We start from the raw sequence: 26,133 nt of genomic DNA on the forward strand, positions 1-26,133 counted from the left end.
GCCTTTCTGTAGGGCGCATGCGTTCTATACTGTCAACGCGCGGAATTGTACAGGGGAAGGAATCGTTGTGAAGACTTTTTATACGTTATTGTCTTGCCACCTGTTTAAACATTATTTTATCCTATAACGTAAACTAACGGCACCATGTGGAACCAAGGTGAGTTTGTCTTTGTAGCATTGTTTTCTATGGCTGTCAACAATAGCTCAAAAGCGCTGCATGGTTGTTGTAAATAACGTTAGCTTGCTAGCTAGTTACTGTAGCCAGCTCTCTGTTTTGTTGTGCAAAGTTTGGGTGCCTAGCTAGCTACCGTAGCTGACTTGGCTGTATTTCTTCTGTAAACCACAAGGCGCCTAGCTTTTTGTCGTACAGTAACGAGAAACAACAGTAGCAAACGTTAGCTAGGTAACGTTGACTCTAACTAGTTACTGTAGTGCTTTTGTCAGCTAACTAACGTTAACTTATGTGGCTCGCTAGTTAATAACGTTGTGTGTAGTCTCCATCCATAAGCTACCTGACGTCGTTAGCTAGTAATGCAAGCTTGTTTACATGGTTTTAGTCAGAGAGTGGATTATTGCTGCAGTTGTCTCATTGTCACAACCGGCAGTGATTGTGCGCAGCATTATGGGACTCTCAATTGGTCCAGCGTCGTCTGGGTTTGGCCGGTGTAGGCTGTAATTGTACATTATAATTTGTTCCTAACTGACGTGCCTAGTTAAATTTAAAAAACACTGCCATTTCATGTAGGGGGATCAAACATGGGAGGTGGATACACTCAGTCCCCGGGAGGATTCGCATCACCTGCTGCCTCCCAGGGAGGAGAGAAGAAAGGGGTCTGTATTTGTCACTCACCAACTCCATATATTACACAGTTAGTGAACAGCAAGTGGAAGAGGTCTGTCATCGTAATATTAGTAGCATAACCTATGGGCAACAGTTAAATAGCTAGACAGTAAACATCCCCATGCACTGTTGTCTGCCATTGTTTTATTTTTTGTTGTAGGATAAAGTTGGCTCAATGTGAATTACTCAGACTTACTATGTATGTATGTTTACAGAGACAACGTTCCCAACAGATTGTCCCCTGCACAGTGTCCCAGCTCATGTCTGCTGCCCAAGCAGAGGATGTCTTCAAAGTGGGAGAGGTAGAGGTTGCCCAGGTAACCCAAATTACATCTGTAAATATGAGGATGGTGGTGCGTTTTGATACAGTGACTCATGGAAGATTAAAATTCAAATCAGTCTATGTACAAATAAAATGTGTGAGGAGTGCCTTGGTATCCCATGACAGTATTCTCTTTTTGTGTGCTAGGTTACAATTGTGGGCATCATCAGAACCACTGACAAATCCATGACCAACATCCAGTACAAAGTTGATGACATGACAGGGGCCCCTATGGACGTGAAGCAGTGGGTAGATACAGAGGTAATCCTCATCAGGGCAACTGAGGCTGCTAAGTACTAGGATCAGCAAGGATATACAGTATAGTCAACACTTGCAGTATAATTTCTAAATGTTAAATTAACAGATATTTTGTGACATCATGCTACACTCAAATGGGAGTTCAACTGCTAATCTGCTCACCTATGGTTCTGCCCTCCTATGGTTCTGCCCTGCTGTCTCTCCTCACCCATAGGATCCCAGTGTAGACAGCACTGTCATCCCCCCAGGCACTTACGTCAAGGTCTCTGGCAATTTGCGCTCCTTCCAGGTGAGATCATCATTCCCATACAACTACATACCTTTATCTATAGGTCATATCACAGCCCTGGATGACTGTCATTCGTATTCTATTCACCCAGCTCAATGTATAGGTTTAGGCTATTGCATAATACGCAAATTTGCCCTATACCCATGAGGTTGCTACAACCTAACCTACAAATGGACGTTTCTAGTGTAGGCACACAGGTTGAGAGAAATTGGAGTAATCAAGGTGAGACCGTGACACATTAAATACTGCCTTGCACACTCTTTCCTGCATCTAGCTGATCTGGTGTGTAATCATTTGTCCAAACAGTTATAAAATGTTCTGTTTTGCAACTAAAACAAGTTTCTATAGGACAAATTTGGGTATGTCATCCCCGTTTAGTTCCGTTTGCTTCCGTTTAAGAAACATTTTCTAACAGAAGTGAGTGAATGTACTGCTGATCACTCACACACACGGTTCACTTTCATAACAGCCACATACAGCATCATCACTTTGACCAGGTGCAACAATCTCCTCAAGCCAAACCTTCATACTACAATTGCTACACAGCCTACATCGTTGTCACCATATTAGCTAACGTCATAGTCAACAAAGTAGAACTATTAAAGCCACAATCAATCCCTGTGTACAATCACACAGTACAGTGTACAGCAGTCAGTTTAGCATTTACACTGGCAGGCCCGTGTGGCAATAAATTAATAAAACAGAAAGCTCACCTTGACTTGGAAGAGTTGCAGTGTTGGATAGCCTTAGCCACCTAGCCAACATAAATTGCATTTATCTCTGTCATGTTCTTATGTAGACTAAATCTGCTGCATTAGCTAAGTAAGTGAAAGATAAACTGAGAATTAAAAAATACATAGAAATTGCCGGAGTGTACAAAACATTATGAACCCCTGCTCTTTCGACAACAGACTGACCAGGTGAAAGCTATTATCCCTTATTGACCCAATTTGGGTGGAGTTTCCTCTCTAAACATTACATCTTTATTACTAGGCAGGTAGTTAAGGGATGTGGGCAACAAACTGTTCCTTCTCCCTTAATGTGACCTGACCTCAGCCCTCCATTCCTCACAAAACCACAACTCTACATCAGTGCCTGTATACATGTGATTGCCTTTCCTTTACTCAGTACATTCCAAGCTTAATTGCCTCCACACTCCTACATATAACCATTAACTTCTGTTGAAGAAACCAGGCTATGGCACTCAATATTTCAATATGATAGATACCTGATATTTAAAGTTTAGGAGTCGGAACCCATCAGTACCCTGTTTTGAACAATTAATCCATACTATTCAACATTACATAAACTTGGAAATGACTTATAAATAATAATAAAACATGAACAAAACAAATAAAACATGATTAACCTTCACAGTTAATGATTAAGTTTACAACTCTGAGACTTATGGCCTCTGTTCTATAATCACACTATGCACGCTCTTATTTCCATTTCTTGTCGGGCAACAGAATGACATTCTAGCTGAAGCTGTTGGCTTCCTGACATTTCAGCTGTAGCTTTTGATTTCATCTTCTGGTTCCTGAGAGAGTGATAGCACAAGTCTTTAAAAGCCAAACAACACACAACATAACAATATTAATAATGTGTTAAGATATGCATAATTATATATGCACGGGAAAAAACAAAGTTTAATAACATGACAATTCCCACTCTCTCTTCTGTTGACTCTATGCCTTCAGGATACTTTTGTGCTGGGTTCCACAAAAATGAAGGCCCTAAAAAACCTAATGCTTTCACCCAGTCTTCCCTTTCAGACCACAGGCTTCCAGACCACAGGCTTCCCCTTTCAGACCACAGGCTTCCAGACCACAGGCTTCCCCTTTCAGACCACGGGCTTCCCCTTTTCAGACCACAGGCTTCCCCTTTTCAGACCACGGGCTTCCCCTTTTCAGACCACGGGCTTCCCCTTTTCAGACCACGGGCTTCCCCTTTTCAGACCACGGGCTTCCCCTTTTCAGACCACGGGCTTCCCCTTTTCAGACCACGGGCTTCCCCTTTTCAGACCACGGGCTTCCCCTTTTCAGACCACGGGCTTCCCCTTTTCAGACCACAGGCTTCCCCTTTTCAGACCACAGGCTTCCCCTTTTCAGACCACAGGCTCCCGAGAGGTGTTCCCAAGCCATGTCAATCTCACTTTTCTCCCCTTCTCCTTCTTCCTCCATAGCCACCAGATATACACATGCGGTAGCTTTAATCAACTTCCACCTCTTCTTGAGGTAACTCAGCACTGTATGTACGTTTCAGCGTCAATGCCCTCAGAAAACAATATCCCAACAATGCTACTAAAGTAACCCCTGCTACTGCTAACACTGCCCATCACGCATGCCTCAAAATCCCTCATTTGCGCAATAGTCCAGTTCCATGCTGTTACCATAGTATCCTTCAATTATTGTCCCTACAGCGACTGCCGTGAGAATAACTACTGCCTGGAATCTGTCTCCTGCTCTTCTATTTTCATCCTTCACTGATAGATCTAGGACTGACCCTTTCAGATACTCCCTTCCTATCATCCAACTCATACCCGGTCCCTTAGCCACCAACGTCTCCAATGACGACCTGTGTTCTGCTACTGTCTGTATCTGTGGATAATACTCTCTTGTGCTCAGGATAGATCGGTCCCAATCTTTTGCAAGATATGTCAAGTGTTTTCTGGCTGTTAGAAATGGAGAAGAGATTAGTGACGTTGAAAGGGTATCCTACCTCACAAACTCTGAGTCACAGTTTTCTTAAAAGTTGACAATAGTGTCTAAAATGACATTACTATCTATGTGTAACATTCAATTTAACTTCATATTAGTCTCTATGTAGTGCACAGTTAGCTCATAGGAGAGGGACGACAACTATCTCCTGTAACAATATAAATAGTGGTATCGTCCCCCAGAGACTCACACCAACCTTAATTTATGAGCCTCCACATATCTCCCCCAAGTCACATTCCATAAATCATTCGATCTAACCAATAACACATTAGTCACTACTGTAGTTATAACCATACTAAAACATTCTCAAATCAGTTAGTCAATATACACCCATCCCTCCTCTGGAACAATTATCACTCTTATGTTCCACGACACCTAAAAATATATTGACTTGAACAGGGAAGAGAGAAAATACATGTTTAATAATTTCACACCACCCTTGATGCGACTAAGACTGGGGGAAAGAACCGTCCATCTGTTCTGTTCCCATGAGATGCTAGTCTCCATGTCCATCTCCTTCATTTTCATCTTTGGGTGTTAACACAAGACCCAGACTATGAGCCTTGTATGTAATTAATTGTACCGTATCATCCAGCAATCTATATGTATTGATGCGATTTACATTAAAATTCTGATGACATGGTAAAACAAAAACCCTTTCATCGTTGACTCGAGCTGTCATGTAGTGTTCTCTAATAACCTACCTCTCGGAGGACACTTAAAGATAAGGTTTCTAGTAGAGATGCACAATATAACGGTGAACATATCGGAATCGGCTGATATTAGCTAAAAATGCCAACATTGGTATCGGCCCAATGTCTAGTTTAACGCCAATGTGCAAAACCGATGTCAAAGTTGACGTGCATACCTATATAACTATATGACGTAATGGCGCCACGTAAAATGTTGCACGACACGTGCAACACAGCATTCCTAACCTAACAATGTCTGCTGTGTGGGTCGAGCAGTCATTTGAAAGAGTAAGAACATTTCAGCGAGACAACTCAAAGACGAAATTCATTAACGCCAAGAGAATGGAATTCCTTGCCCTTGACAGTCAACCGTGCTCTGTCGTGAGTGATGTTGGCTTTCGCGACTGGTCGAACACCTGTACACACTACCACGTGCGCTATTTATCAGATGTTGCCCTACCAGAGTTACACAGTAATAGCTTCACGACATACTATGGAACGCAGTTTGGGTCCTTTTAATTTGACACGTAAATTAACAGCTCCCTGGGCTCGAACCAGCAACACAACGACAACAGCCACCCTCGAAGCAACTTTACCCATGCAGAGCAAGGGAAACAACCACTCCAAGGCTCAGAGCGAGCGAGTGACGTTTGAAACGTTATTAGCGTGCGCTAACTAGCCAGCCATTTCACTTCGGTTACACCACCCTCATCTCGGGAGTTGATATGCTTGAAGTAATAAACAGCGCAATGCTTGACGCACAACGAGGAGCTGCTGGCAAAACGCACAAAAGTGCTGTTTGAATGAATGTTTACGCGCCTGCTTCTGCCAACCACCTCTCAGTCAGATACTTAGATACATGTATGCTCAGTCAGATTATACACGCATGACACGCTAGATAATATCTAGGAATATCATCAACCATGTGATTATGATTGATTGTTTTTTATAAGATAAGTTGCTAGCTAGCATTAAACTTATCTTGGCTTACTGCATTCGCATAACAGGCAGTCTCCTTGTGGAGTGCAACAAGAGGCAGGTCGTTTTTGCGTTGGACTAGTTAACTGTAAGGTTGCAAGTTTGGATCCCCTGAGCTGACAAGGTGAAATTTGTCGTTCTGCCCCTGAACGAGGCAGTTAACCCACCGTTCCTAGGCCGTCATTGAAAATAAGAATGTGTTCTTAACTGACTTGCCTAGTAAAAAAATAAAAAATCTGCAAAATCGGTGTCCAAAAATACAGATTTCCGATTGTTATGAAAACTTGAAATCTGCCCTAATTAATCGGCTATTCCGATTAATCGGTCGACCTCTAGTACCAACCTGCTCCGGCTTACCTTCCGGGACTTACCCTATACCATAAAGCTACGACCGGCCGTAATACAATGGGACTACTGAATAAGCTCAGGCTTTCTAGATCCGTATCCTATAATTGGTTCAGCCTATGACTCTCACCTCCCCAAGATTTCAGAATTAGTGATAACAGGTGGAGGAACTGTGCCTACGTTGTATCTGGTGCTGGCTCCTGTTCACTGATTCAGAATCTCTAGTTCAACTGTAAATCGTGACGGACCCTGCTCGCAGCGCCAACTCACGGACGATTAGTAAAGCTTAAACCAAGTTTATTTACCCATTGGGTCATACAGCTGCATAAGACATACATTTAGGTTGGAGTCATTAAACTTGTTTTTCAACCACTCCACAAGAGCAATTTCCAAACGCCTGAATGTACCACGTTCATCTGTACAAACAATAGTACGCAAGTATAAACACCATGGGACCCCGTAGCCGTCATACCGCTCAGGAAGGAGACGCGTTCTGTCTCTTAGAGATGAACGTACTTTGGTGCAAAAAGTGCAAATCAATCCCAGAACAGCGAAGGCCATATATATATATATATATATATATATATATATATATGCCCCAATTTGGGTGGAGTTTCCTCCTCTCTAAACATAACTTCCTGTCTAGTAATAAAGATGTAAAGTGATGCAGACAAAAAATCCTCACACACACATATATATATATAACTGTGGGTGTTTGTGTGTAACTTCCTGTCTTCAATAGAACCACAGGTCCGTGGTGGCGTTCAACGTCCGGCCCCTTCAGGACATGAACGAGATCACCTCCCACATGCTGGAGGTGGTGCAGGCACACATGCTGCTCAGCAAACCACAGACTATTATGGTGAGAACTTCCTTCACACATGACAAAGAGCACCAGGGCCTAAAAAAACAACAACCACCACCTGCCAAATGTGGGTAGATTTTGGCATTGGTAGCTAAGATGCCTATTTCACCAGCCACGTTGGCAGGTGGTCAGGGCTCTACACTTTGAGCGTTTCACTTGCATTTGTTAATAAAAAGTCAAGTATGATCACATTTATAGCAAAATAAATGAAGCAGTAGCTGTTTTCAAAGTATTTCTGCCATTTTGTTTCATAGCTGGTAAATTAATCGCACAAAGTTAAAGAACTACAAATCCTATAGCCTATCCCACCTTGAGCTGCAACACTGCCTGTCTAGGGGCTGTACGTCCATGAAGAGCTACGTGAAAAATTGTTTTTTAGAAGCGCTGTGCACATATATAAAAATTTGTCTAATTTACTTGAATCGGAAGTTTATTTATGTGAGACTTTGTCCTCGAGTTTCTTGGCAATTTATTTTGTTTTGTTTGCAAGCTAGTTTGTTTTTCAATGTTTTGAGTTTCAACTAGTAGGGCAGAGTAGACAATTCTGCAATTAGTCAGACTGAATCTCAGACACATGACTCTCGCATCGCTTTAACCTATTGCCCTTAAAGGGGCAGGTGAACATCTGTGATATTTTGGTTAACATTTGTGATATTTTGGTTAACACTCAGGTCACAAAAAATATGAAATGAAACAATATACCACATTACTTCTTACTAGTAATACATTTTTCGTTTTAGAAACATTACAAAGCATGCTCATCTTTTTTGTGTGTTTTGTTGATGTAATTATAGGCTGGGGGGATATTTTGTCTGGTAAAAAAATGTAGTGTGGTAGACCAAAAAGTACATTTTAGGCCCTGAAAAGCACCACTATGCCTGAATATCTGACTATTTCCCAACTGTCCACTCTGACTACTGTTATACGAGTTTGCCTTGGCCCAACTGCCACATATTTAAATGGAGATGAATGAATCATTAAACTTAGCTTTGAATAAGGCCGTTCAAGCTCAGTAATGCCACAATCACCTGAAGTTTTGTTTTGAGTCTATTCCTGTGTGGCACCACTCACACACAGTTTTGGTTCCCTTTTTAGATGGGCGGAGGAGGGGGAATGAACACTAGCATGGTGCCCATGTCACGGCCGGGAATGGGTGGCAACATGGGAGTTGGATACTCGGGTGCTAACGACATGTCCACTAACGGCCTGAGCCCAAGCCAGAACCAGGTGAGTCTGTAATGGACTGCAGAAAAGTGCTGGAAACTTTAAATAGTTGGTAGGATAAACAATAGGTAGCCTAAACTCACCTACCATACCAATTAGAAAGTAAACCAGCACACCTTACCTGTTACCAGGTGAATGGAGGAAAAAAGTGTACTTTTATTTGAAAAATCCAGCACGCTAGATGATTAGAACATTTATTGGGTCTCATCAGTTATTCTATTTATTGAAAATGCCTTATCAAACATACCATACTGCCATCTATAGGACTGACAGAACAATTGGGAAGTTTTCAAGTTGTTCTGATTGGCACAATATTCTATATGAATGTTTGTTATTCTCATGTCCTCTCATAAGGTGCTGAGCTTGATAAGGAGCTGTCCAGACGCACAGGGTATCAGCACACAGAACTTGAAGCAGAGTCTCAGCGGCATGAGCTTGGCTGTCATCAAGTAAGACATTCCCTTCCCTCCGTCCTCAAATCAGGCTCTGAAGTTCTTGATATGCTTGAATGTGTCCTGTTTGACCACAACAGTGGTCAGCGTTAAGATACAAATATTTTATAGAACAGATGTGCTTTTCTGGGATGAAGAATAAGTAATATATGCAATGTTCAACATTTGCCTACTGAATGTGGCCCAGTGCACTCTCATGTGCGAGGCATAACAGAGTAGACTGCATAATTAAGCATTCTGCATTGGCACCAGTCTTACTGTCTTTTGTCTAATCATAGGCAAGCAGTGGAGTTCCTCAGCAACGAAGGACACATCTTCTCCACCATCGACGAGGATCACTTCAAGTCTACTGACAATGACGACTAAAGCATCTCTCCATTCCCTGTTAGCACTAAGAACATGATCATAGACTTGGGACCATTCTCAACACAGTGTGCGCTATGAGCAGACGATTGTGTATATAAGAATAACGCCCAAAACCCTCTTAGAATTTTAAGATCTCAACACTCCGAAAATAGAACCAGTAGTCATTCATGGAACCATGATTCATACTGAGTAACATCATGGGATGTCTATATAATCTGAGGGTTTCTGTGAAATTAGGCCTTCTTGGTTAGACGGACACATCCTGTTTCAACATCCGTTCTGTTAATTATATTACAGTAAGAGTGGGCGCAGCACAGGCCAATGTTTTTTCTCACAGTGAATGCAATCTGTGACTGATTAGTTCCTGAATCATTGGTATTGGTAGTTGTCATTTAAAAATGGTGAACAGAATGCAATTCCTATTCAGATTTTTTTATGTCTCTGTTTTGTTTTTGTCTCTAGTAAAACATATATTTTCAGAGAAATGTTCCCCAGATATTACTCTTACTTCCCAAATGACTATATAAAGTATCTCTTACAATGTGTGTAACCTTAGAATTCAGCGATATAAGATCATACACTATTGATAACCAAAGCAATGATACATATGCACCAGTAAAGCTTTGTATTGCGAATGAAGATCCCCACTGTTATCACTCCAGCTTTCTGATATTGACCTCCACTCTTTTAACAGGAAGGTCACTGACACTGCCAGACTAGCATCATTGAGTTTTAAAATTAGGGGGGAAATTTAGTTACAAAATACACTGCTACATTATGAAATGTAACTGGACCTTAAACACCAATGGGCTATTACCATAAGCATTTCGGATAATCGGTTGGCAAGTGTTGCTTGTGATTGCAGCAACGTAGAGAAAATGAAAACCAAGTAACAAAATCTTGGTACAATAAGACATGTATCCTGTTTTTGCATAGTCCCATCTCAAAGTATTCACATTTACAGTGGCTGGCTATCAGTCTGCATAGTTCTGACATTCAGTTGTCTTGCACCCCATAGTCTAGTCTATTTTATGCAATGAGACTTGGTTACTTGAAAAGTTGGCCTTTTTAATAGTAGTTCCTCTGGCTGGTTCAGTAAAGTAAAAAACTGTCCTGTGCCGTTTTCAACATGTCGTCCACTTGCTCATAATCATGGTCGCTGCACTCATCTGCTTGCACTTCATATTTCGGTGCTGTTGAAAGACAAGTTCACTTTAGGTTTACCGTATAATCTAGGTTTTGTGTGAAGTGGTCACCCAGCGCAAAAACATTTATCTAAACAAAGAATAAAACTACAGATAACAGTCAAATGTTTTATAAAAAGCTACACCAAATGCAGAACGATGAATGGGACAGTTTTTGGCGTTGACTTTTACTTCCCTGATGTCATAGCTCACAAGTAATTTCTAATGTAGGACATACTGTACCTTTATTGTTGGGCTTGTGACTTATAGACGTGACGTAAGTGTTTGGCTGAGCCTTTCCTGACTTGACACCGGTCATAGGCTTTCTTGGATTCAGCGGAGGGGCATCCATGATAGCCTTCACGACAACAGGAAAAATTAAACTACCGTTATATTAGGAGGTGTACATGCTATGTTGAAAAAACAGGAACCACATACTTGCATGGGGTGAGGTGTCTGCATAATCAAATAACATCTGTACATGATAACTGATGAGACTACAGTAACATATGTTATATAAGACATTGATTGAACAACCCAAGACCCTATTATATAAGGCAGCATTCTAGTCCTAGTCAAATGAAGTCACAACTTATTCTACTTATTTAAAGTGTATTTCACAATATCTCAACACATAACACACGTTTCCCCATGTTCTGTGTTGTTGTGTGTTTGTATGTGTGTGTATTTCAGGAAATAGCTTCCTGGATTCTAAGCAGCTGATTGGTCGACCCCATCGCAGATTTGAGCTCTGACCCCTCCCTCTCGTCAGGGGATACAGCTGTCTCTGAAATTACCAACTCCTTTTCCAGCTTGATAAAATCAAGTGTTCCTTTGTTAGAAGAGAGCTTTTTATGTTCTATGTTGATTGTAGTGGCAGTCATTAAAAGTTTTGTGGATATTATTTTGTAGCCGCTCCTTCCGAGGTATGTATGCCAATAGGATTTAGTGTTTTTGATTTTTGAAATTGTTCACTAAGTATTAGTAATAGTAATTGTCCCTGGGGGAGGGCAACGCACCTTGGGAGTGTTTAGGCAAGAGGCCTGCGGGCATACATAACCAGTAGTATTGAATCTGTCTATGCACACTAGGTAAGACCTGGGCGGACTACCCCCTGTATTTTGGTTAGCGCGCCAGGTGGTGCTAAAGGTTAGGTAAGTAGTGGGAAGGCAGGTAAGGTAGAAGAGGGGACTAACTTTTACTTTCTTTGCTTTGGTTCCATCCAGACCCCTTTCCTCACCTTACCGTGTGTAGGAGTAATAAATTCCCTGTAAACTGTATTTTTCTCTGCTTCTGTCATCCTTCCACACACCTAAGATCACATACTTTTTTCACTCCACGGGGAGAAGAGATGTAGCGGGGTGTTGGGTTCCCTCCAAGAGGCGTAAGTAACAACACTTTACAGATACTTAAAAAAATAAAAATAAAACAGAAACAGCAGACATAGAGACAGTACAGTGACACAAAAAAAACGAGACAATTTCACAGCTAAGACAAGGAATGTGGGGGCTCCAAGGCAGAGTACAAGGGAAATACATGGGATGCAAGACAGTAGGCAGGACATGTAGGACAGTAAACGAGTCCAGCAAGACAGGAGTGACAACAGGAGATGAGCAGCGCTATATCCTGCCTAGAAAGTACATAAGGTCTGAAAGGAAGAGCTTACCGGAGGCAGAGGAGCAGGGGGCCTGTGAGTCTTTTTGCTATTAAGACTTAGACCACTCAACAGGGAAATGGTGCCACTTTTGGGTGGATGGCAGGGGGTGTCTGGTTGTGAGGATGAAGGGGTTGCCTTTGAAGACTTTGATGGCTTTGATCTTGACGATGGCTTTGGTGGACGTGGTGGTGGGGGCTCATCTGATGCGGTGAGCTTTCGAAATTCGCAATAGAATGAGTCTGTCACCTCTGTAACTGTCTCCAGGTGATATTCTTGGGCCAAAGGCAAGGGGTCATTAGTAAAGGACAAAGACATGTTAAGCCAGTGAGTGGGTATCTCAAAGCACCTCTCTGGATTTCCTGGAAGGCTGGCCTGTATCATGGGCTGTATAGTAGTAGCCTCCAGCCTCAGGGATGAGAACCCCACCAGAGGATCTGTCTCCAGCTCTGCGTCACGGCTCGCCACCTTAACGTCCAACGGCAGAGCGAAGGCCTTGCACAAGTCCATCAGGCTGTACTTCTTGTTGTCCGTGAGCTTCTCCACAAAGTGGCTCTGCATGCACAGGGGTAAGTGGACAACCTCGCTCTCCTCCTCTTCATCCACCTCCTCGTCTTCGTCCACTTCTTGGAGACGTCTACATACAAGGACCTCCATGGTCTGGTTATTCTTCTCCTGGCTAGTTCTTCCACCAGGCAGCTTCACCTTCTCGCAGCGCAGCACCTCCAGCTGCTCGCCCACACTGAGCGCCAGAAAACCCTCCTCATCCAGCTCCTCACTGTGCTGCGTCACCCTGACCTTGAGAAACAGTGCCCGGGTCGAGGCGGCGTACAGCTCGTACACTGACTCAAACTCCCGCGGCCTCCGTCTCAGGCGTCCCCCGTAGCGCTGCGACACTAGGAAGTACTGGCGGGCATTGCGCCCCTTGATACCCGAAGCCAGAACCATGGCTGAGGAACCACGCTTGTGAAGGACTAGAGGATGGCCTTTGTGTAGTTCAGCCAGCCAGGTACAGCGGAACAGAGGCTGGCCCTCATGGTGCTCCAGTATTTCAGCCGTGGTGGGGAAGGCCTCATCTGGCTGGGCAAATACCTCGGACAGAGTGAGTGGGGTCACAAATGTCAAGTCTTGGGATTGCGTCGTCACGTCGACTACATCCACCTCCAAGCTGGAGGGGAACTTGACTATGTTCTTCCTCACTGTGAGAAAATTTGAGAAATTATGTTGAAGGGTGTAGACCCACACAGTAAAGTACTACATTTGATGATGAGCAGAACACAAAAACTAAGCTGTATGTTCAAAATGTACAATCCTGTAGTGCAATGATTTGTGAAAAAGAAATGCAGGCTACAGCTTGCCAATAGCTTTAATGATGTGCTCCTCAGCCAACACATCTCTCACTTCTAGATTATAACATGATATCTCAGTGTTTTTTCATTAGCTAAGTAAGTATGCCATTGGTTGACTCAGAACCAGGTTCTACTCACAGTGCATGATGGCCTGGACCTGGTATATGGGGCTGAAGACTAGTGATCCCCCGTGCTTGGTCTTCTTGCTGAAGCGAAAGCGCCGGCTACAGAGGTGGGGCGAGGATATGATCTCCTGGAGGGTGTAGGTCTGGTCACTCTCACACTCATAGAACTCCCCACGGCGGGAGAAGGGGACAAGCACTTCAGCCAACGCCCCCTGCTGGCCTCTGAGTTGACAGCGGACGCAGCTCTCCTCACCCCCGTCTTGCTGCTCGATGTACAGCATGGTCACGGCCATCCCGGCACCAAGGGTGAAATTCTCAAAAGTCAGCTCACATCGGCTGGTGAAGGTGAAGGGAAAGCAGGTGTCCAGGCCTACAGGCCTCAGACTCACCATCTCCTCCACTGTGTTGTATGGCATCTCCTCTGGAACCAGCTTGAACAGATCTGAGAGGGAGAGTCCACAATGAGCCCATGAATAACACAGCATTGATCAAGGGACTTTATTAGAATTTATTAAACATATTACCATGGTTAATAAAGAATTGGGGGGTTCACTTACATAGAATCACTAGAACTGCTATTCTTGGTAGAGTCGATCATCTTTGCTTGATGGACCAAAGGTTTTTCTATTTCTAGCCCTGGCTAAGTGCATTTGTTGAAAACCGTAAGCCTCACCTGCATGGTTGAGGGGCAGCTGAAACTTCTCATTGTTGCTGATGTCCTCACAGCTGACAGACAGAAGCTCGATGTCGATGACCTTCACCAGGTCCCCCGTGGATAGGCACACCTCGTTTCCCGACAGCTCATAAACAGACCCTATAAAGCATCAACACACCACAATTTCAGCTCTGATGACAATGCATATTTGCAGCAACATACATGTACAGTACTTGTTGATTTATATATTTTTTTATCAGAGGTGATTACTCAATAATACTGTCCAATTACAAAGCATTCCTGAACTGATGGAAAAATATCTTAATATATGCAGTACACAGTATTAACTTCTCTGTTCTAGGAACATGAGACTTTGTACACTCATTTTTTCCTCATTTCCTTATTTGTCTGATGCAACATTTCAAGGTAATCTACTGACTGACCGTCCATCCATATAACCAAGCATATGATCTATTAACCTTTGAACATGTGATATTACATACACTCCTCTATGTATTTATTTAGACTGAAGCAAAATGTTTCATGAGGCGACAGTACAGTGCCACCTTTTGTTTGAGGGTATTTTCATACATATCTGTTTTACTGTTTAGAAAGGAAAGCACTTTATATATCTAGTCCTCCCATTTGAAGGTGTCATACAGTATTTAGACATTCACTTATATGAGTATTGAAGTACTCAAACATGTGGTATTTTAATCCTACATTCCTAGCACGCAATAACTACATCAAGCTTGTGACTCTACAAACTTGTTGGATGCATTTGCCATTTATTTTCGTTGTGTTTCAGATGATGTTGTGCCCAATAGAAGTCAAATGAAAGTTTATTGGTCACCTACACAGTTTTCCAGATGTTATTGCAGGTGCAGTGAAACAGTGCAGCAATATCAAGCAATATAATAACAATACGCACATAATCAAAAAGCAAAATAAAATGACAAGGAATTAAGACATCAGAGCAGTTTTCAGAGTCCGGAATATAAATATATACACCATCGTTCAAAAGTTTGGGGTCACTTAGAAATGTAATTATTTTTGAAAGAAAAGCACTTTTTTGTCCATTTAAAATAGCATCAAATGAATCAGAAATACAGTTTAGACATTGGTAATGTTGTAAATGACAATTAATGGAATATCTACATAGGCGTACAGAGACCCATTACCAGCAACCATCACTCCTGTGTTCCAATGGCACGTTGTGTTAGCTAATCCAAGTTGATCATTTTAAAAGGCTAATTGATCATTATAAATTCTTCTTGCAATTATGTTAGCACAGCTGTTGTGCTAATTAAAGAAGCAATAAATCTGGCCTTCTTTAGACTAGTATCTGGAGCATCAGCATTTGTGTGTTCGATTACAGGCTCAAAATGGCTAGAAACAAATGACTTTCTTCTGAAACTCGTCAGTCTATTTTTTTTCTGAGAAATGAAGGCTATTCTATGCGAGAAATTACCAAGAAACTGAAGATCTCGTACAATGCTGTGTACTACTCCCTTCACAGAACAGCGCAAACTGGCTCTAACCAGAATAGAAAGAGGAGTGGGAGGCCCCGGTGCACAACTGAGCAAGACAAGTACATTAGAGTGTCTAGTTTGAGAAACAGATGCCTCACAAGTAATCAACTGGCAGCTTCATTAAATAGTACCCGCAAAACACCAGTCTCAACATCAACAGTGAAGAGGTGACTCCGGGATGCTGGCCTTCTAAGCAGAGTTGCAAAGAAAAAGCCATATATCAGACTCGCCAATAAAAAGAAAAGATTAAGATGGGCAAAAGAACACAGACACTGGACAGAGGAACTCTGCCTAGAGCGCCAGCATCCCGGAGTCGCCTCTTCACTGTTGACGTTGAGACTGGTGTTTTGCGTGTACTATTTAACGAAGCTGCAAGCTGAGGACTTGTGAGACATCTGTTTCTCAAACTAGGCACTTCTTCTTATTTAATCAGCACAACAGTTTTCAGCTGTGCTAACAAAATTGTAAAAGGGTTTTCTAATGATCAATTAGCCTTTTAAAATGATACACTTGGATTAGCTAATACAATGGGCCATTGGAACACAGGAATGATGGTTGCTGATATTGGGCCTCTATACGATGTGGCTTTCAGCAGGTCAGCCACCAGGGGGAGACTCGTCGAGGCCTGGTAACAGACGATGTATACATCACGAGGCGATGGCTCCATCTGCTGGACGTGCCAGGTCTCGACAGGTTCTCTGGCCAGGTCTAATTGGGGCTGATTGGGAGTTGGTGAGTAATCAAGGGCTGATTGCTCACCAGCTGTGTTAAGGCCCATAAAGCTGCCAGAAGGGCAGCACACAGGGAGAGAGGGGCAAGAAAGTACTCCCGTATAGTTGGGGACGGTTAGAGAGGTAACAGGAGTGAGTGCAGTTTTGATCCTGACAGGATACAGCAAGACCCGGAGCCCAGAAGACGGTATCCCGGGGAGGGTCTCATGGGGGAGACGTATCCTTTTCTTTTTGATTTATAATTTAAATAAACACCCTTGAAACCAAGCTAATCCTACTCTGTCTGTGTCTGATCTGTGCTGATGTCTTGACCAAACCCCCTGGTCTGCCACAAGTGGTCGATAATGCGGGCACCCTGATAACGTGGTCAGATCAAGGTTGACGTTTACACAGCATCAGCATGGACGAGTTGATAGCTCAGTTTGCCCGGGCCCAACAAGCACAACAGGCGGTTCAGGAACGAACACTGGAGGAACAGTGACTACAAAACGTCCGCCTCGTTGAGGAAATCAGGAAGCTACAAGGAGGAGCGTCTCCTGAATCACCTCCCAACCCGTATTTAATCAAGCTAACGGAAGACGATGACATCGAAACATACCTCTGTACGTTTGAATGGACAGCGCTACGGGAAGGATGGCCGAGGTGGGCAAGTCTGCTGGCCCCGTTCCTCTCTGAAAATGCCCAAAAGGCGTATTGGGACCTGAAAGACGAACAGGCAGCTAACTACGACGGACTCAAACGAGAGAGATACTCAGCCGCTACGGGTACAGCCTGGCCCATCGGGCTCAACGGTTCCACGACTGGAGGTTCGTACCTGACGCATCCCCCCGAGCCCAGAGGAGCGACCTACTGCGCGTCACCAGGGCGTGGCTCCTAACCAACATATCCACCCTCTCCATCCTAGACAAAGTGGTCCTGGATCGCTTCCTACGGGTACTACCCCACGACATGAAGAGGGCAGCGAGTCTATGCGTGCTCCAGACCTTGGAGGGCCTCCTGAATGCAGTGGAGACGCATCAGAACACTCAGGCCATGCTGAGTGGGAGCCGGGCCGAGTCGGCGACCCTCGTGCGAGGAGTCGGAAGGACAGCCCCACTGCTGTGGACCCAGAACCGACAGTCGACAGGGCCAAAGGACAGCAAACCCCTGGAGAGACGGCTGGGGTAGGGCCGACCCGCCACCGACAAACCCAGGTAGATGGAGACCAACGAAGGTGTTTTGAGTGTGGCGCCCAGGGACACATTACCTGGAATTGTACGGCTCGAGAGAAGTCGATACCATCAGCAAGCCCCGGAGGCGAGGTGGGTTACGCAGTGAACTATGTCACCTCCTGTTGGGCACACCACGAATCAACTGCACCTATGGTCCCGGTGAAGGTTGACGGACATGACACGGAAGCTCTATTGGACTCCGGAAGTATGGTTACCCTCGGAACCACGAGCCTGCTGAACCAGGAGACCGAACGTGGTAGGGAGATGTCCATTTCCTGTGTTCACGGTGACACAAAGTGGTATCCATCTGTATGGGCCAATATCATGACGCCACAAGGGAGCTGCCAGATGATGGTGGGTGCAGTACCAGAGTTGCCGATACCTCTCCTAGTGGGACAAGATTGTCCGCTGTTCGCGGCCCTGTGGGGGCACGAGCTGAGGAAGAAGGTACGAGCCAGAGCGAGAATAACCCATCGCCTGTGTGGCCCGGAAGCAAACAGTTGACCAACCTGTTTCTACAGGTCCGGAGTCGGAGGGGGTGCCGGAACCCGACCCCCCTGGGGAACCATGGGAGGAAGAGCCCAGCCTCCCCCTCCCCAATTTTGAGGGGCCAGTCGAGATACCTGCGGGGGGCCAACTGAGGGGACAATTAGGGACGGCCCAGTGGGAAGATTCTAACTTGAAAGCCGCCGCAGCCCAAGTGATAGCGGTCGATGGACAGCTACTTCCGGGGGTGAGTGACTGGCGTAACCTCCATTTCCAGATCAAGAATAACCTTTTGTATCAGGTGTCACGCCAACAGGGGGAACTTCGAGAGGTATTGTTGATGCCCCGATGGTACGTGGGAACCGTTCTTCAGCTGGCCCATACCCACCTGTTGGGGGCGCACCTGGGAATGGAGAAGACCGGGAACGGGTCGCCGCCCGGTTCCACTAGCCCGGGATGAGGAGGGCCGTGGAAGACTACTGTCTCACCTGCCCGGAGTGTCAAATGACTGCCCCAAAGGCCCACTTCCGAAACCCACTGGTCCCCCTACCGATCATCGGGGTGTCCATTGATAACATCGCCATGGACATAGTGGGACCCCTGGTAAAAATAGCACGAGGACACAGGTACATCCTGGTAATAGTAGACTATGCCACCCAGTATCCCGAGTTCATTCCCCTACAGGTGGCGGTATCCAAAGGAATCTCCCGGGAGCTGTTCCACCTCTTTAGCCGGGTGGGCATCCCGAACGAGATCCTGACAGACCAAGGTACGGAGATTATGTCCCGCCTAATGAAAGAGTTGAGTGCCCTCCTGCCGATCAAGCAGATCTGGACCTCCGTTTTTCAACCGCAGACGGATGGGCTCGTCGAGCGCTTCAATAAAATGCTCAAGCAAATGCTGCATAAGGTCATTGAGCAGGACGGGAAGAACTGGGACCAGCTACTAACCCACCTAATGTTCTCAATCCGAGAAGTACCCCAGTCCTCCACGGGGTTTTCCCCTTTCGAACTCCTCTATGGTAGGAGGCCACGCGGCCTATTGGACCTCGCCAAGGAGGTGTGGGCAGCCCAACCGACCTCATGATGTCTACAATCGGAGAGCCCAGCCCTGAGAATTCCAGGTTCGAGATAGGGTGTTGGTCTTAATCCCCACGGCCAAAAGTAAGTGCCTGGCAACACGACACAGGCCATACGAGGTGATCAAGAAGCTGGGCCCAGTCAATTACCGCATACGGCTACCGGGAAGATGGAAACCTCAACAGATTTACCACGTGAACCTGTTGAAGAAGTGGCACGAAAGGACAGCATTGGCCGTGTTATGGTCGGGACCCAGGATGCCAACGGTACCAGTGGTGGTCCCGAGCAACGAGGACCTTGATCCGGCCCAGAAGCAAGAGGTCCGGGAGCTTGTCGATCGGAACACGGCGGTGTTCTCCAAGAAGCCAGGCCGCACGACCCTCATTGAACACCACATCCGTACCTGGCCTGGGGAAACGGTACGAAAGAGGCCATATTGGATTCCGGAGGCCCGAAGGAAGGCCGTGAAACAAGAAGTGGAGGCTATGCTGAGGATTGGGGTCGTTGAACAGTCTCACAGTGCATGGTGCAGCCCCATCGTGTTGGTGCCCAAACCGGACGGTAGCCTCCGCTTCTGTAATGATTTCCGGGGTGTGAACGAAATAAGCTTATTCGACGCCTACCCCATGCCAAGGTTGGACGAGCTCATCGACCGATTGGGAAAGGCCCGGTACATCAGCATCCTTGACCTGACCAAAGGATGTTGGCAGGTACCGTTGCCAGCCTCCTCCCGGGAGAAGACGGCGTTCTCGACACCTGACGGTTTGTATCAGTACCGGGTGCTCCCGTTCGGTCGCCATGGAGCCCCGCCCATCTTCCAGAGACTGATGAACAGAGTGCTTTGACCCCACCAGCAGTACGCAGCGGCATATCTGGATGATATCATCATCCACAGCCAGGGTTGGGAAAAGCCTGGCTGTGGAACCCCACAAAATGCAAACTAGGTTTCGAGGAGGTGGAGTACCTGGGGTATTTGATCGGACGGGGGAACGTCAAGCCCCAGGATAAGAAGGTTCACGCGGTACATGACTGGCCCGTTCCACGCTCCAAGACACAGGTCAAGTCCTTCCTGGGACTGGCCGGATACTATAGCCGGTTTATCCCCAAATTTGCGGCTATAGCTTCCCCCCTCACCGATCTAACTAGAGTCCGCCTCCCGAAAACAGTGAGATGGACGGACGAGAGATAAGTGGCGTTCAGCCATCTGAAGGAAGCACTGTGCTCCCATCCGATTCTCATAACGTCGATTTCCAGGTGCCGATGGTGGTCCAGACAGATGCATGTGATACGTGCTGTCTAGGTGCTGTTCTGTCCCAGATACACGATGGGGAGGAGCACCCCATCATGTGGTTAGGTACCCACTTCACCCTGGTCACAGACCATGCTCCCCTGGTCTGGATGGCCAGGGGAAAGGACACAATCGATCGGGTCACCAGGTGGTTCTTGTCCCTTCAACGCTGCTCTTGTTCTGTTGTGCACAGGTCAGGGAAGAAGCATGGAAACGCGGATGCCATATCGAGAAAGGAGACATACGTTTCACTGATGACAGTCCCCTCCCTGATAGAGCTAAGGGGGCCTGTGTGACGTACAGCAGGTCAGCCACCAGGGGGAGACTCGTCGAGGCCTGGTGACAGATGATGTATACATCAACGAGGCGATGGCTCCATCTGCTGGACGTGACAGGTCTCGACAGGTTCTCTGGCCAGGACTAATTGAAGCTGATTGGGAGTTGGTGAGTAATCAAGGGCTGATTGCTCACCAGCTGTGCAAGGCCCATAAAGCTGCCAGAAAGGCAGCACACAGGGAGAGTGGGAGAAGAAAGGACTCCCGTATAGTTGGGGACGGTTAGAGATCCCGACAGGATACAGCAAGACCCGGAGCCCAGAAGACGGTATCCCGGGGCTTGATCCAGAGCCGGAGGACGACAGAATGCTCAGTCAGCCATTGTTTTTAAGCGTGTCTTTGGGACTGCAAGTAGTCTTTGATCATTTGACCGAAGTGACCGTGAAGACGGTTTGGGGCTGAGCAGTTCACTGAGGTTTTGGGGACCAAAGGCATTGAATGTATCAGAGGTGATGCAATACTGGACCTAATCATTACAGACATGAACCAGCTTTACCATAAACCATCCATCCTAACAGCCATTGGCCTCAGTGATCATTAGGCAGTCCAATGGCCTTCAAAAGCCCAACAAACCAGAAGTGAGAACATCGTCCTATCCGACAATCTAACCTGGACAGTTTTGGAAAGTTGATCACAACCCACTCCTGGCAAGAAGTATACAATGCCCTGATGCTACATCCAAGACTGCTGCCTTCTATAACATGGACTGCTGTGTGTAATGACCACCTCCCTGTCCAAACTGTGAAAATGCACCCTACTGACAGACCCTGGATGACAGCAGAGGAGACTGGTAGGAGGAGCTATAGGAGGATAGGCTCATTGTAATGGCTTGAACAGAATATATGGAATGGAGTCAAACACATCAAGCATATGGAAACCATGTTTGACTCCGTTCCGTTTATTCCAAACCATTACAATGAGCCTGCACTCCTATAGCTCCTCCCACCAGCCTCCTCTGGCTGAAATCAAGGCCCCTCTGAAAATGCATATTCCTAGCCATGATCAAAACAACAAATTAGGAATAACAAATGAAATTAACAACTGGTTCTCTCAGGTCAGCCAATCACTAACCTCCCTGGACACAACAGCCTTCCCTGCTTTATTACATTCCCTGCAGCCTCTCCCAGAAATCCAACCCTTGGAGGACAACCTGTGTGTGATCAAAACCAACAAAGCCCCTAGCCCCTACGGTGTGCAACAGCAGATCCTATGAGAATTTGCCTGCGAGTTGAGTCAACCCATCAGTGACATCCTCAAAACATCATTCTATTGAGGTGAATCCCTCTTCCAGTGGAAAGAAGCCACGTTCGTGCTCATCCCCAAGACCCTCCACCAGACAGCCAACCAGCTACTGCCTATATCCCTGACACCACAACTATCAAACGTTCCTGTGACCTTCGCTGCCACCTGGATGAAGGAAGACATAAAACCCAACCTAGACCCCAGACAGTTTGGAAGCAGACCCCAAAAATCATCGACTTACGATCTCGTTAGCCTTTTGGATTATACAAGCAGTCATACATCCCATCCACCATAACCACCTTCATCAACACTTACTTCTCCAAGGCATTTGACAAAATTGACCACACCATCGCCATTGAACGGCTGACCCAACTGGATGTCAGACCTGCCCTCACAGCATGGCTCGTCAGTTTTGTGACCGGACGTAAACAACACTCTGGCAGGAACAGAAGGGAGGTGTGGCTCAAGGAACTCCTCTGGGTCCTCTCATCTTCCTTGCAGTCATAGACGGTGCAGCCCGGGATGTTGAGAGTAGGTGGAAGTACGTTGCTGATTTCAGTCTGGCCAACACATGCACAATGGGAAAAATCTGCACACCAAAGCAGGCCCTGGACAACTTTGACTCATGGGGGGTTCAGGCAAGAAAAATTTCACTGAACTCTGCCAAAGTCAAGGTCCTATCAGTGACCCTCACTAGAAATCCACCTGTCCCATGACCTCTCCAGTTTGAGGGGCAGGGCTGCAAAGGAGCTCAAAGTATCTAATAGTGTGAAGATTCTAGGGTTAACTGTACTGAAGGATTTACAATGGGGTAAGCAGGTTGTTACATTTTTTTGGTGCAATTTGTTACGCTTTGGTGCAATTTTTACAAGTATGTGGTACATTTTCAAAACACATAGTACAAAACTCAAAACAGTGTGGCAGACGGCAGGGAGAGGTGAGGGGAGATTTATTGCAGCCCACTGGCTCCACCCCCAAGCCTTATATGGACTTCCTGCCCCAACGAGGCAAGGCTGTAGTTTGTTAAGCCAGGGAGTGCTTGGGGATATAGGAGGAAGCAGCCTGCACAAAGGAGCAGAGAATAGAGAGAGAATTGTGTGTTATGAAGAGTGGGAGAAGAGAAAACAGTATCAGTGAGATTACCCCGTTTGTGTACCGAATTGGCTGAGGACCTAAGTTTTGGGATTCCCCCGGGAGAACGGAACAGACAACGACTTGTGAACTGGGAAGTAATTGGTGAATTCCCTCTTTCTCTGTGCACAAAAATCCCTAATATCTCCCCTTTGTGCTACTGGTGCATGTTGTGTTATTGAACTTGGTGACTTTGAAACCCCACACCCTTTAGCCTGCTACAACAGATTAGCAAAAAGGCAGTTTCAAAACTCAAAGCACATTTCCAAATGACTGAGTACAACACAATCAGTCACTTTTTCACTAAAATTCAATCAGTGTTTCATCTAGAAATACATGTTCATATTAAGAATTTGCCTTTCGCAATGCTCACATTACTTTTAATATGGTAGTCTTATTTGTTAATATACCTTTCACTATTACTTAATCCAACTGCTCTTATTCAATAATCACTTAACCTTTTTGTAAACCTATACATTTCAAAACATATACAGATTTGGATAACTACAGAATTCCAATGTATGTTTGTAAAATATAAACAAAAAAGTATGATATATACTGAGTGTACAAAACGTTAAGGACACCTGCTCTTTCCACGATCTTGACTGACCAGGTGAATCCAAGTGAAAGCTATGATCCCTTATTGATGTCACTTGTTAAATTCACTTCGTGTGTAGCTGGTAGGGGAGGAGATGGGTTAAAGAATAATTTTTAAGCCTTGAGACAATTGAGATTGTGTATGTGTGCCATTCAGAGGGTGAATCGGCAAGACAAAATGATTCATTGTCTTTAAACGGGGTATGGTAGTAGGTGCCAGGCACACCGGTTTGTGTCAAGAACTGCAATGCTTCTGGGTTTTTCACGCTCAACAGTTTCCCATGTGTATCAACAATGGTCCGAGGACAGACGCTATGCGCTTCAGCACTGGGCAGTCCCGTTTTGTGAGCTTGTGTGGCCTACTACTTTGCAGCTGAGCCGATGTTGCTCATACACGTTTCCACTTCACAATGACAGCATTTACAGTTGCCCAGGGCAGAATTTTGACGAACTGACTTGTTGGAAAGGTAGCATCCTACGATGGTGTCACGGAGCTCTTCAGTATAAGGCCATTCTTCGGCTAATGTTTCAATTTGGTGATTGCATGGCTGTGTGCTCAATTTTATACACCTGTTAGCAACGGGTGTGGCTGAAATAGCCGAAATAGCACTCATTTTAATTGTTGTCCACATACTTTTATGTATATATAGTGTATCTTGCATTTTTTGCTATTGGATTAACTGGTTATTAAAACAACTAAATTGAGAATGTATAATTGTTGTATTTTGATGATTAAACCAATGTTTTCATGATATTTCACAGTAAACTTATATTTTGGATGAATGTTTTTGTGGTGAAAGATGTTTACAAGTGTTACCAGTTTGGAGTTTTGTACTAGTTTTGTACTTGTGAAAATGGCAACAAAGCGATTGAATAGAACTGTGAAGATAATGTTTGTAAGAAGGCAATTGTAGGCCAAAATATAATCTTTTAACTTTGCTAAAATAAAACAATTTTTAATGGTGAGCTTTTCTTTCTATGATGATCACATTTTTTGGTTGCACCTCAACTCACGTTGGTTAAGCGCTCGCCACTTAATTTCACATCAGCCTAGCCGTATGTCAGGCTTGGATTCGCAATATCAAAACGATTCATTCATGATTATCCATAATCATGGTAGCATCCACATTAATATAGAAGTGTTCAGAAACATATGGTACTTTTATTGTAAATAAGACTCAAGTGACACAATACATCACTTACTATTCATTTCTACTGGGCACAACACAATCTGAAACACAACCAAAGAAAACTGCAAATGCATTCTAGGACTATTTAATCAAATACTACACCTTTGACTACTTTAATACACATATCTGTTTTACCGTTTAGAAATTACAGTATCTAGTCTCACCATTTGAAGGTGTCTTATTTGGACAAATGTAATCATATGTATATGAAAATACCCTCAGTTGTAAATACGACAGTCTGTACTGTTGCCTAATTATGAGACTTTTATTCTACTTCTGTTTGTGTATGTCAGAATTGAGTATAAAAAACTGCCACTGACTGTTAATCAGTAAGCTTGTCTGTCTCATTTCAGGCAATGTAAAAATAGGTTTGCCCACACATGGGGTTTATGAAAGAAAGTATGAAAAAGTCCTACCTTGAAAGTATACACCAGAGCAAACCTGTAGAGTCCGTGGCAGACAAGTTTGATCCAAGGATGCAATTAATTCTTGCAGGGACATAACTACTTCAGTGCCTGCCATCACTGCAGTGCAGAACCCGATGTTGGGCTGTCTAGGCTCAACTGTGTTTCCAAGAGAGGTGCCACTGATCTAACAGTTGAAAGCAACGACTGTATGAGGAAGTAGGCAACCAGATATTTTCAAGTAAAGTTAACCCCTGCCCTGTGATACTAGCTTGTGTTGCCAATAAAGATATGTGAACATGGCTTTTACTTCTTTATTGTTTGCTTATTTTATGCAGACATAAACATTTTATTATTTGCCTACAATCAAAAAAGAAACAACTCACCATGTTTCCTATGGGAAATTGATGATTCCTAGCAGTACAGTTTTGCATTGTGGAATTTTTTATTCTATTCATGTTGTTCTCTGTATGTGAATATATTTTTTAATAGATTTCTCAATATCAGCTGTAAAGCAAACTGCCCCTCAGGAATAATAAACATGATCTACTCGATACCATAGCAGTCCAAAGGTCTAATTAAAATACA

At 44.8% G+C, this 26,133-nt stretch overlaps 2 protein-coding genes across 4 annotated transcripts; one reads left to right on the forward strand and one right to left on the reverse strand.

The window, feature by feature from the left end:
* On the forward strand, positions 1–9,837 carry LOC139394107 (replication protein A 32 kDa subunit-A-like). Its single transcript, XM_071142131.1, has 9 exons — positions 1–157; positions 746–831; positions 1,057–1,158; positions 1,311–1,424; positions 1,636–1,710; positions 7,188–7,307; positions 8,406–8,537; positions 8,889–8,983; positions 9,265–9,837. The coding sequence occupies exons 1-9, from the start codon at positions 145–147 to the stop codon at positions 9,350–9,352; spliced, it is 825 nt and encodes a 274-aa protein (XP_070998232.1). The 5' UTR covers positions 1–144; the 3' UTR covers positions 9,353–9,837.
* Positions 8,715–26,082, reverse strand: LOC139394075 (protein THEMIS2-like). 3 transcript variants are annotated; one of them, XM_071142119.1, is made up of 7 exons: positions 25,932–26,082; positions 25,558–25,732; positions 14,338–14,478; positions 13,678–14,106; positions 12,203–13,389; positions 10,780–10,894; positions 9,769–10,545 (listed from the first exon to the last, which is right to left on the reverse strand). In XM_071142119.1, exons 1-7 carry the CDS (start codon positions 26,001–26,003, stop codon positions 10,445–10,447), a joined length of 2,220 nt encoding a protein of 739 aa, XP_070998220.1. In that variant the 5' UTR covers positions 26,004–26,082; the 3' UTR covers positions 9,769–10,444. The 3 variants fall into 3 exon arrangements, with proteins under 3 accessions (XP_070998221.1, XP_070998220.1, XP_070998222.1); XM_071142120.1 differs by lacking the exon at positions 25,932–26,082 and having other exon boundaries at positions 8,715–10,545; positions 25,558–25,750; XM_071142121.1 differs by lacking the exons at positions 14,338–14,478; positions 25,558–25,732; positions 25,932–26,082 and adding an exon at positions 14,222–14,310 and having other exon boundaries at positions 10,084–10,545.
* Between the last annotated feature and the right edge of the window lie 51 nt (positions 26,083–26,133).

This window comes from Oncorhynchus clarkii, chromosome 3 (genome assembly GCF_045791955.1).
Source record: "Oncorhynchus clarkii lewisi isolate Uvic-CL-2024 chromosome 3, UVic_Ocla_1.0, whole genome shotgun sequence".
In the NCBI taxonomy this organism is placed as follows: Eukaryota; Metazoa; Chordata; class Actinopteri; order Salmoniformes; family Salmonidae; genus Oncorhynchus; species Oncorhynchus clarkii.

Coding starts and splice junctions, on each gene's coding strand:
- LOC139394107 (XM_071142131.1), top strand. Junction 1,425..1,635: donor AGCAGTGGGTAGATACAGAG/GTAATCCTCATC, acceptor CCTCACCCATAG/GATCCCAGTGTAGACAGCAC. Junction 1,711..7,187: donor GCAATTTGCGCTCCTTCCAG/GTGAGATCATCA, acceptor TGTCTTCAATAG/AACCACAGGTCCGTGGTGGC.
- LOC139394075 (XM_071142119.1), bottom strand. CDS start 26,003: ATGAATAGAATAAAAAATTCCACAATGCAAAACTGTACTGCTAGGAAT. Junction 13,390..13,677: donor GGTCCAGGCCATCATGCACT/GTGAGTAGAACC, acceptor ATTTTCTCACAG/TGAGGAAGAACATAGTCAAG. Junction 10,546..10,779: donor TCACAAGCCCAACAATAAAG/GTACAGTATGTC, acceptor GTCTTTCAACAG/CACCGAAATATGAAGTGCAA.